General features: G+C 42.4%; 1 protein-coding gene across 1 annotated transcript in view; it reads right to left on the reverse strand.

The window, feature by feature from the left end:
* The window catches only part of LOC137631181 (m-AAA protease-interacting protein 1, mitochondrial), a 52708-nt gene extending 42020 nt beyond the window's left edge, over positions 1 to 10688 (reverse strand). The window contains exons 1-2 of the mRNA XM_068362908.1: positions 10341 to 10688; positions 1857 to 2052 (exon numbers count right to left, since the gene is read on the reverse strand). Of these exons, the coding sequence (XP_068219009.1) occupies positions 1857 to 2052; positions 10341 to 10603 (459 nt within the window). The 5' untranslated portion in view covers positions 10604 to 10688. The remainder of the gene's footprint in view (positions 1 to 1856; positions 2053 to 10340) is intronic.
* Between the last annotated feature and the right edge of the window lie 1450 nt (positions 10689 to 12138).

A 12138-nucleotide genomic window follows, 5' to 3' on the forward strand; every position in this document is an offset into this window, starting at 1 on the left:
TAGGCCTAGGGGTATGACAGATTCGGTCAGTCGCCACCTCCACTGCACTAACACAAGCACTTTCACTTTCCTTACCTTTAAAGGCCTCCAGTTGTTCTTTAATGGCCTTCAACTCGGCCGCCAGGCTAGCGTACCGAGGGTCATCCGTAGATACGGAACCTGTAGGAGGTGCAGGAGTTACTACCTCAAGGGAAGGATCAACTTCCAAAGAGGAATCAATAATAGGATCAATAGATAAATCTACGCTAAGTTCGTCTTCCTTACCACTAACAGACTTAGACTTAGACCTAGAAGCTCTCCTAACTCTATCAAGCTCTAGCTTACGCACATAGCGCTTCATAATTAACCAATCTTTCTCATCCAAAACCTTACATTCCCCGCACCTATTATCAAGGGCACAAACAAAACCCCTACAATTAGAACAAACGGTGTGAGGATCTACCGCCATTTTCGGTAGTCTCACCTTACATTCCTCATTCGCACAGATACGGTAATGACTCTTTTCACTCATAATGAAAAACAGCAAAAAAAGCTAAGAGAAAACAAAATACAACGATCGCCAAAACCCCAAATCAGAGTACTTCACCAAAAAAGCAGACTGGTACACCGAGCAGGGAAAGCGAAGAAAAACTCTTAATGTCGGACCAACGTGTTGTCGATCCGGCCGGCAGAGATGAACTGAAAAACAGAAAACGGGAATGATTCCTCCTACCACCCTTTAACGGGTGTTACCACCCAACCACCACAAGGCGGTTGCCTAGTTTTAGAAAAATTCTGCCGAAATAGAGATAATTAGCTATGTATATATAACTGACAGGTAAGTTCTATTCATAAAACATTAGTGTTCACATTAATATTTAATTCCTCCCCCGGGGTAGGAGGTGGAGCTGCCTCGCTAGGGGAGGCAACGCCATCTCCCGAACCCGGAGGTCGGGAAACAGAACTATGGTCTATGCTACCACTCGACGGTCTCTCGGAAGAAACCGATTGAGCGGGAGCTTCGGAGGAGGTTTGGGCAACGGAAGAAGAGTCCTTGGGATTTTCTCCTTTCAAAGAAACCTTCGAAGGAGAAATATCCCGCCTGGACTTCTTCTTCCGTCGCCGAGAAAACCTCTCCCACTGGGAGGTAGACCACTCCCTACACTCATCACACTTATTAGTTCTATCACACGGTTGGCTCCTACAATAAGGACAAAGGGTGTGAGGGTCCATCTCGACCGCCAACATAAACGTACCACAAGGGCGGTCGGGTAATCCAGGACACTTGCGCATGATAGCAGAGCCAACTTCACAAACCCACCTGTAGGAGAGAAAGCAAAAAGGCATTAATGGTTGTCAGCGAGGCGAGGGTGAGAGCGGACAAGTCCAACTACCACCCGAGCCGAGAGCAAAGTGAGCTCAAGCACGTGTGTGTGTGAGGGGGGGGGGGGTAGCAAGCTACCCTCCCCAACCCCCGCTAACTAGCGGTGGGGTAGAAAACCCTAGTTAAAATTCTAATGGCTCGTCGTTTCAGCTACGCCGAAAGTAATAACCCCTATTAAATAGCGTGGTTTGTATGTCAGTTACGGAACAAATGAATTTTTATATGTTGAAAGTCGTGATCGTAGAAGAGAAGAGGGAAGACCTTTTCTCGAAAGGGCAACCAGAAGATGAGTGACACAACCATTCAGCAACGCATAACGCTCCCAAACAGTGGGGTTGTCTAGCAACCTATTATGATGCGACCGAAACCTTTCTTCTTTTCTGATTGTTTGGTCGTAAAAAACAGAACTAGGAGTAACCCATTTAAATGACTTAGAAGTTTGTATCCACGTAAGAATAAATGGAGAAAGGGAAAGTAATGGATTATTGCTGACCTGAATGGATCCATTTTTGAAGGAGGAAAGAGTAAATTCTTTATCCAAGTATGGTTTTATAATAAGGTTGGCAAATATCCAATTTCGAAATGTGTACCAAAGACTTGGCCATATGATCCATGGAAAATCCATCAGATGTAAATATGAAGACTGTGAGCTGTCCTGGGAAGGCTCATTTTGTTGACTACCTCTAGATCTGTAATGACAATATACTTTAACACGTCTAATATATATAGAAAATCAAAACGAATAAAACTAAAATATTAAAACTTCCTTCTCAAAAGAAAATTTACATATTTTATTAAAGGCAATTTTTTGGGAAATCATTTTTGCAACTAAGAAGATACCATTTATGATCACAACAATAATTATTTTCTTTAAAAATCCACAAATTTTCAAAGTAATATAAGAAATTTGAAAATAATTTGTATTTTTTCTAACTATACAAACCTGGAGCTCTTCACAGTGAAGATATATTTCGGCGATAGGTGAAATTAGCTATAAAGCTTTTTGCAAGGTGTAAATACCCTTGCTAGTTAGCAGAGGGGTGAGCGGGGGTAAACCAGCCACCTGACACATACCTGCACTATTAACAAACCATCACTTTGCAATTACAGCAGGCCTTCCGGGGGAAGGTGGTGGCAGGACCAATGTCCCCTTGAATGGGCGATGTTGTTGGACAGACCATGTAGCTCACTAATTCTCTTTGCAGAGGTCAAGATTAACAAGAAAACCATCTTCAAAGTCAAGTCACAATCTGACCATTGACGGTGAGGTTCATAAGAAGCTCCTTTCAGAGAATGTAGCAATTGCACTACATTCCAAGGAGGAGGTCTGACTTCCAACTGGGGCCAGGTGTGCTCGAAGTTCTGTATGAGGAGAGATAATTCTATTGAGGAGGAAATGATAACTCCACTCAGTCTAATAGCGAGCGATAAGGCTGAGCAATAGCCTTTCACTGCTGAGACCGAGCAAAGTTTTTCCTGCCTGAGGTACAACAAAAACGCTGCTATTGTTGGAATAGTGGCACTGAAAGGAGCGATAACCCATCCACAACAGCAACCACAAAAGGCGAAACACTTCATCTGATATACGGTAGCAGACGACTCCCGGAGGTATCCTGCAATTCTCTTCGCAACCAGTTTTGAAAAGCCTCTCTGCAAAGAATTGCTGGATAACCTCCAGGCATGAAGATGAAGCAATGGAATCACTTGATGGAAGATCTTCACGTGTGATTGTCAGAGTAAATCGGGAAGTGGAGGGAGCTCCCTCGGTGCCTCTGTGAGCAGATGCAGAAGGTCCAGGAACCATTATGCATGTTGCCACAACAGAGCTACTAGGGTCATCGAGAGGTCTTGCGATCCCTTGACCATGTTTAGAAGCATCCTTACTACGCAGAAGGGAGGGAACGCATGGACGTCTAGTCCGTCCCACCGATGTTGGAAAGCATCTTTCCAAACTGCCTGGGGATCCGGTAATGGAGAGCAGTATACCGGAATCTTCTGGTTTAGATACGTCGCGAACAGGTTGATTATTGGTGAACCCCACAAGGTCAAAACTTTGTTGGCTATTTGTTGTTTCAAAGACTATTTGGAGCCTCCTATCTGAGTACTCCTGCCCAGATTGTCCGCCAACACATTCTTCTTGCCCACGATGAAACGGGCTGATAGGGCTATCGCGTTGTCTTCCGTCCATCTGAGGATTTCAGCAGCTAAATGGCAAAGGTGATGTGAAAAAGTACCTTCTTGTTTATTATGTATATCACTACCAGGGTGTTGTCGCTCATCAGCACCACGGAATGCCCTGTAAGGAGCTGATGCTATTGCTTGAGGACTAGAAAGGCTGCCATCCTTCCCAGGAGGTTTATGTGGCACTGCTGCTCAGCTTCAGACCAAAGCCCGGATGCTGTGACGTGCAACAGGTGAGCCTTCCACCCTTCTTTTGATGCATCTGTGAAGAGCAACAATTCTGGGGAAGAAGAGAGAAGCTCTACTCCCCTGAGCAGATTGGTGTCTTACACCTACCAACTCTGGTCTCTCTTCTGCTCTGACCCTATCAGCCCTAGGGTGTTTGAAGGGTCAAGGTGCTGAGACCAAAAGGTCTTCAGCTGCCACTGTAGAGAGTGAATGCGTAGCCAACCGTTTGGGACCAGCTTCTCCAAGGAAATTTAGTGCCTCAGAAGCCTTTGCCAAAGAACTGCTGCTAAGGCATTCTGCAAAAGAAACAGGTGAGCCAACCGTTTCATTCTCTCTACTCGTTCCTCGGACGGGAAGACTTTGCATAGTTTGGTTATGATACTTATTGCTAGATATACCATCTCCTGAAAAGGTTGCAAGGATGATTTCTCATAATTTATCACAATCCCCAAATCTTGGCCAAAAGCAAGAAGCCGGTCTCGATGGAGGAGGAGGGTCTCCCTAAAGTCTGCTAGAATAATCCAATCGTCTAGGTATTGAAGGAGATGAATACTGTTCTTGCGAGCCCAGGTGGACCCTAGGGTAAAGATCTGTGTGATGACCCGTCTGGCCCTTCTCTATCTTGAACGGAGTTTGTTGGATAAAATTTAGGGCTGAGAGGTCAGACTTCTTAGGAGTGTACTGCTTCGAAGCTGCTGACCCTTTCTTATGTCCTTGCCGGTTGACGGAAGATGATCTTGGTGCCAAGGAGAAAGGACGAGATGTTACTGCCCTATGGAAGAGGGAATCATGACTCAACTGCCTCGATGTCTTCCAAGTAGAATAGTGAAGGACCCTCCATCAACAAGTTGCATGACTTGAGCACTTCTTTCTTTGGTACCTGCCTACCGAGATTTGCAAGGATAGAGTCGTGTCTTCTCAAAATCACGTTCGAGTTCGTCCACTGGTTGACCAAGTTATGAGCAAAGAACTCAACAGCACTTACTCTGGAAAACAAGGTGTTCATTGCTTCCAAGTTAGCTGGTTTTGCAAAATTCTCATTGGCAATCAGATAACCAACCGAAACCAGACCAGAAGTCAATCAACGAAGTGGGTTGCAAAGAGGCCTTCGCAACTCGCTCCATGTTCGCAGCCTCTGCTGCTTAAAACATCACAGGTTGTGCTGCCAGTTTGTCGAGTGTGATGTTACTCATCAGAGCCACAATTGTCCGGTCTAATGGCAGAGTAGAGGGATCATCAACCAAATCTTGTAATATTTTCTATGCCGAACAAATGGAGGAGGAAATACACGAGACGTGTCCTAAATGTACGGAGTTTGTTGCACCAGCAACCGGGACAAACCCCTTCTTCCAGGCACCCTTCACCATCCTAGACCAGTGTAACTCAATCCTGGTCTTTCCAGTTCTGGGGGCTTAGCAGAAAAGGTAAAGGAATAGGAAGGATCGTCAAGATTGCTAATTTTCCTATTGCAGCCTAAGACCTGCATAAAGGAATGGTCCAACTTATTTTGATCTGAGGTTGTAGCCTCAGTGCTAGCAGCCATTGGCAGCACTCTGTGAGAATGGTTTGATAAGTTGTCTTGCGACTTGTCCAGAGTTGAACTCACACCCATAGGAGCCAAGGCTGGGTCAGGTTGTCAACAGAGTCCCTTGATGGACCTGAGACCTAGCGTGGAGGTTCCCCGCCTCCGGTAACACTGTGGCCGAGACTGAACTGAGAGAACCCTTCTGTTAACCTGAACCTCAGGATTTCTCGAGGTCCAATTCTGTTTGAGGCTCTAGATGAGGATAGCAGGTTCATCCTTGCCAAGATTCTTGGGCAGGATGTGTTATAGTATTCCAGTGGTATATTTAGATATATTTCAGAAGCAGGTCATCTGAAAGCTATTTAAATTTTATATAAGGAGATCTTCGCTTTTATGGTTTTAATTGAATATTCTTTGTCGACAATAAATGATATTAGTGTCAATGACCTTTGTTGATGTCAGAAGGCCAGAGAATTCTAGATCAATTAATCAATCAATCTTTGGAAGGGTCTTCAAGTCTTTCCGCTCCCTGGCTAATCCGAGAAGGCAGCAATGAGGAATAGGGCCTTCTTCCAAGGAATTTCAACTGGCCGTGAGACCTGGGGAGGAACCTTCGGGACCGACGGAGGCTTTAGAAGAGGAGCGCTCGTTTGGTGATTACAAGCTCTAGCGGCGACAGCCGATAATTATCTCGAGCCCCTGCTGGTCATTGGATAATGAATACCACCTGGCAGAGACATAACCTACCTGTGTTCTCTTCGCCTTTTGAATGGTTTAACTGAGATAATACCCAGTCTTTCCCACATGGGGCCTTGGCCAGAATGGGAAGCTTAAAAGTGTATGCATTGTTGGTACCTAGAAGAATGGTCAGGAGGAGAAGGAACACGAGGCACCGCTGGAGTACAAGCCTACCTCACGACAGAACTTCTACACTGGGATCCAAAGGTGCATCTGAACACAGGTGAACTAGAAACCATAAAGGGGATAGGGATTGGCATAGCCGATGCCGGAGATAGTGGAGGTGTAACAGGCCTGCCATCTGCCTGTTTCACCACCTCTAAGAGCTCTCTGAAACATGGCATAGCCGCAGGAACCTCAACAGGGTTCTAATCCGAGCACTGACAAGCAGGTGCTATTGGGGTAGCAAGCAGAGCCAGAGAAGTGAGCAGACCTTCGTCAGAGGTGAGGATCTCGCCCGTCCTCCTCATCAGCTCGTGGTGGGTGTGTGCACCAACGCAGAAGACTCGGTTCGTTCACGAGCTAAAGCAACATGGACAGGGGCACAAACACTCTTCAAGGATCCTGTGGTGCGAGATCTGATGAAAACGAGCAAGGCAGAGAGTATTTACCTATGAACATGAGCTGCCATTGCCTGAAAACATCAGAAAAAGCTGGCCCTATTCAGTAAACCAGGTTTATGGTTCATGAGACTCATCAAGGCTTGATGCACCCTAGGGGTGGTGGAGATGTGGCAAAAGCAAGCGGTCATCAAGCATCACCATTAGGTTGCTCTGAAGAACTCAATGATCTAAGCAAGCTCAATTCACAGAATGCACTCAGCATGCTAAGCAAGCTCAGCTGGCTGAGTGAAGTCCGTTGGCATGCTCAACCAGGAGGGATCGCAAGCCTGGCCAGGATTCTGAGTAGACCCAGCAGGAAACTTCGCAGCTGTGTGATAAGTTGCGGAGGACCCTTCAGCTATGGCCAACAGACAATAAGAAGGGACACCACTCTGGAGGCTCTGGAGGGAAGGTCATGGCCAACCGCTGGAAAACCAGAAGTGCGCTCCCACTGTGCCCGCCCCTAACTTCAGCACCTCCAACCGCCGTTTTTTGAAGGAAGGACTCGAAATCCCCAAGAAAGGCCACAACTGATGCATAGCGTCAAGCCAAAGACACTTCCCTCTGGCAGTGGGTGCTGCCGCTTCGATAGGGGAAGCGACAGGATCCGCCGAACCAGGGGATTGTCTGGAGGTCAAAAGCTCATCACTCTACTCAATCGTCCTCCAGAGGAAATTGAACAAGTTGAGTCAGCGGAGGGCAGACGAGACGCTGGAATAAGAAGTTGGGGCTTCTTAGACCTCGAGAAAGACCCAGAGGGAGAAGAATCCATTTTAGACTTCTTCTACCGTCACCTACCATACCACTCCCACTGGGAGGATGGCCCCTCCCAACACTGCATAACGAGACACCTGAGTGCATGAGTGTCGTCTGCACCCAGGACAAACGTAAAAAAGATCCGTCTCCTGCGCTGACATGGAGGTTCCTCACGTAAGAGCGCCAGTTGATGCCATGACAAACCCGCTTCTTGATAAATGCTCAAAAACCAATTACGTCTGAAAAGGTAAAGAAAAATGTCAGTTTATTGCCAGTTTTAGTAAGGGTTAACGGGAGAGAGACAGCACATCCGCACTCTACCGAGCCAATATCAAAAGTGGATATGTACTGTATACAGTCTAACTGAGTGTGTGAGCGAGGTGGTTGGTTTAACCCTGCTAATCCGCTAACTATTAGGAGGTTGTTTACATTGTGTTAAAAGTTTATGGTTCATTTTCCAGCAAGAAGGAACAATTTATCCATAGTAAAAAGCAAATGGTTTGTATCCATGTAAGAACAAATATCAAAACAAGACAAAATTTGGGCTGTAGCAAGAGTATGTGAATACTGCTTGCGGCCAAAGTCAAAAGTACTAGTATTGGTGACTGACAGGTGGATGGGTGAGTTTCTTCGCCACTCACTAGAAGTTATGACTACCTTGTTAAATTTTAACAGACGTTCAAGTTTAAATGAAATCATACTCCCATTCAAGGATGATGCGCATTTGTGTAAGAGTAACACATGTTAACTGACCATCATTTGACAACCAACTGGATTAACTGAATTTTGACCTGGCAAAAGGGGATCTGGTCAGATGAGCCTACCATAAGGCCCAGTGGTTTTATTATAGTTATGGACGGAGAAAGCTTTTCTACCAAAAAAACAGGTGCTTCCTACAGAAAACCATCGATTTTCTTCGAAAATTACACTTATTTTCACTGCAAATAAAAACTTAATTGTCTAAGAAATAATAATCAATGGAGTTAGCGTGCGCAGCTCAGCATGTACCGCTTGCCAGTACTTAGTAGCTTGATGTTTTTCTTTTTAAGCGACCAATGCGAGTGTACAGCAGAGCAAAAACTATTAGATTTCTAAAAAATGTCCCCGTTCTTAGATGGTCTAACGGGTTTCTGGTTTATTTGCTGTTGAAATCAAGGCCAAATTCAGTGAAAGCACATTATTTACTACAGGAAAACCTATTTTTTCTCTTCAAAGTGTTATTCCATCTGTAACTATTATTTCATCGGCACAGTATCCCTTGTAGGCTAGAAAAGGTGGTTTTACTATAGTTGAGGATGGGACGTTTACTACTGAAAAAGTTAGCCTGGCCTAGGTAAGGTTAAATCTATTTTTGGTTTCATTATAGTTACTGACAGGGAAAGCTTTCCCACCACAAAACAGCTTTTTCCTACAGAAAAACGCCCATTTTCTTAAAAAATGACAGTATTTTCACTGCAAATAAAAACGGTGAAATATATATATAGATCTATATCCGTCGATCATGGGGGACCAACAGTGGGAACCCGGGGTTTTAGTTGGGGAAAACATACTGTACTGGAAAAACAGTATATGTAGTAATGGTAAAACAAACCTTTTCTTCCCTATACATTATTTTTATTGGATGTACAGTATAATAAATCCATTGAAAACTGCACAAATTATCTATATCCTATACTACTGGTATATTTTTTATTCGTTTATTGACATTCTACAAAGAGATTGTATTCACTCATGTTTGTTCGTAAGTATGAACTTCTATGCATAAACCCTGCCTCCTTTATTTCAACTAATAGGATCACTCGTTTTCTTATAAGCTCTCCTCATTTTTACCCGCAATATTCAAGTATTTGACCCTTCTAATAACATATGTATGTATTCTTTTTACTCACGACATTCAAGTTTACTACGAGACTTGACGCTCCTTATACCGTTTCCTCCGTTATTACATTTTAAGGTACAGCATTCCCATAAAATAATATTTATTCTTTCCTTCACTTCATCTTACTAATTGTTTGTCATTTCTGTTTTTTCCTGTTATTGCCGTATTACGTTCAGTTTTCACATAGCAAAATACTTGCTCTGAACAAGTTTACCTTTTAAGTTTACTTTACAGATGCCGTACTGTTACACCACCGTTTCTGTTAACCAATCACGTAACGGCACGTATGGAAACTTATATAGGGGGGTTATACATACTGGGGAAACAGTATATAAAGGTAAAACAAGCCTTTTCTTCTCTATACATTACCTTCTTGGATGCATAATAAACTGATGAAAAAATACGCTAATTATCTATATCCTATACTAACGGTATATTTTTGGGAGCCTTTGTAGGGTGACGGCCAGATCCCGTAGAAAACGGGAATATTCTGAACTGTGGCCGTCGTTCTAAAAACGATTTTGGCGGGAGAAGCTAACTTAAAAAACCCACCTAACCTATGCTAAAAGCCGTATCCTTACCCAGGGGGGCTGCGCCCCCCGGACCCCCCCTTACACAACTGTTTCCTTACCTACGAGTACGACGGGGGAAGCTAACTTAAAAAACCCACCTAACCTATGCTAAAAGCCGTGTCCTTACCCAGGGGGGATGCGCCCCCCCCCCCCCCGGACCTCCCCTTACACAACATATTTAAGATCCGTAGACCATTTCCAAACGTTTTTATTCTATACAAGATAACAGTCGGAGCAATAATAAACAAATTAGGATGCTTGGCCGTAGCGCTACAAACTACCCTATTTTTGAAGTTAGTCGAACTGGTTGTTCTGTCTGTTTGTGGTTGAAATGAAGGTCAAATTACGTTATTTACTACATGAAAACATATTTTCTGTTCGAAATTATACCCTGTGTTATAGTAAAACTTTACCTTAACATCTATGGGGGTGACAAAATTTACGACATATAACATATATTCTTATAATCAAATACTATTGTGGCTATCAGTCTCACCTGTAAAATCTCTTCTGAAGTAGGCCAAAAGCCTTAATATTGTACACGAAGTTGGGCCTGTCATTATCCTTGCCATAATCCCACAGGATACCCTGAAAACTGGATCGGCCACTTAGCGAAGGACTCGTCAAAGGACTCGAACATTGACAAAGACTCAACTGTCTAGTAAAGGTTTTACCTCCAAATATTCTCTTGTTACATGATCTAACAGCGGATTTTGCTATTAACAAAAGGTTATGTGAGGTGATTATGTTTAGATACATTTCTTTATATAGTTTTCACTTAATTTTCGGAGTAACAATAGCCTTGGTCATTGTAGATGCGTCGGATAATAATTTGATTAGTAGTATAATCAAAGCTCTGTAGCTGTAACGGCTCCTCTTAATTGTTCTCTTGCATGTTTGCTGACATTTTCCTCCTATTGTATATCTTTTATTTAAGAAAATAGCTTTCTAAGTACACTTATATGTTAATTTTTTATATGGATATTATACCTCATATATTTCTCGTTCATTTTCATTTCTACACACTCGGTATTAGACTAAAAAAAAATCCCCACTCATATAAACAGAAAAACTATAATTGGTACTTGATATTTAGCTGTAAAGGCCTTTTCATAAACATCTTTAATCACATATTGCTTTTTCCATTCACACTTATACTGTTTTCTAACATTTCATTTTTTTGGAATCATATGAATTGGTTGATAACGTTTATAGTGCAACAACTCAAAACCTAGTTTTAAGTGATAGAATGAATGATATTTCATCAGATATTAATGTGGAAGAGAAGTGTACCAGTTCTCCAACACACAAGCTTATAACTCTTAGATTAACTTTAAAGAAAAACGCAGTGCTAGTGAAAATAAGTTTTAGAAATAAATAAAATTGCTCTCCTTGTGAAATTATTGAAGTTACAAAGAAAACAAACGATGATTATCAATCCTGATAGGTATAACTGTCAAGAACTGGCCAATGCATTTCTATAATGTCCTAAAAATAAAATAAAAAATGTAATTGGGTATTTTACAGATATTCTATTTCAGATTGATACTGTACCAGATACGCAAATAAGATTGACGAGAATTGATAATGCAACAAAGACGAAGTTACGGGATTATCAACGGGGCAAAGGAAACAAATTGTGCGATTGATCCAGTACCAATATCCGAAGTAATTGGAGTAAAAAAAACTTTCCAGTCTTGCCAACATCATATCAAGAATTGTAAATACTAGTACTGATGAGTGTAAGCTTCCTACATCTGAGAAAGTAGCTATAGTTACACCAGTTCTGAAAAGTGATCTAGATATACTGTACCAGGACTTAAGTTCATATAGGCCTATTTCAAATATATCATTTATATCAAAAGTGCTAGAATATGCAATTCTTGAACAACTTAGTTAATCATTTAGAAAGAATCGAAATATTGCCTGATAACCAGTCAGCAAACAGCCAATTATATTATACGGTGACAGCTCTATGTTCAAACATAAATAATCTGCTGGAAATGATGGACGATGACAAATTTGGCTACTTGATAATACTCTAAGTGCTGCTTTTGATAAAGTTGTGCATGAACTGCTACTTAATGATATACTGTCCATTAATTCTAATAGCCAGGCCTTCTCCATCATGAGGCTCAATACTACACAGTATTCTAGAAGTTTTATTCCAGCTGTTACCAAGTTGTGGAATGATCTTCCTAATCGGGTAGTTGAATCAGTAGAACTTCAAAAGTTCAAAGTTGGAGAATATGTTTTTATGTTGATCAGGCTGACATGAGTCTTTTTATTGTTTA

The sequence above is a fragment of the Palaemon carinicauda genome, chromosome 39 (genome assembly GCF_036898095.1).
Source record: "Palaemon carinicauda isolate YSFRI2023 chromosome 39, ASM3689809v2, whole genome shotgun sequence".
NCBI lineage: Eukaryota > Metazoa > Arthropoda > Malacostraca > Decapoda > Palaemonidae > Palaemon > Palaemon carinicauda.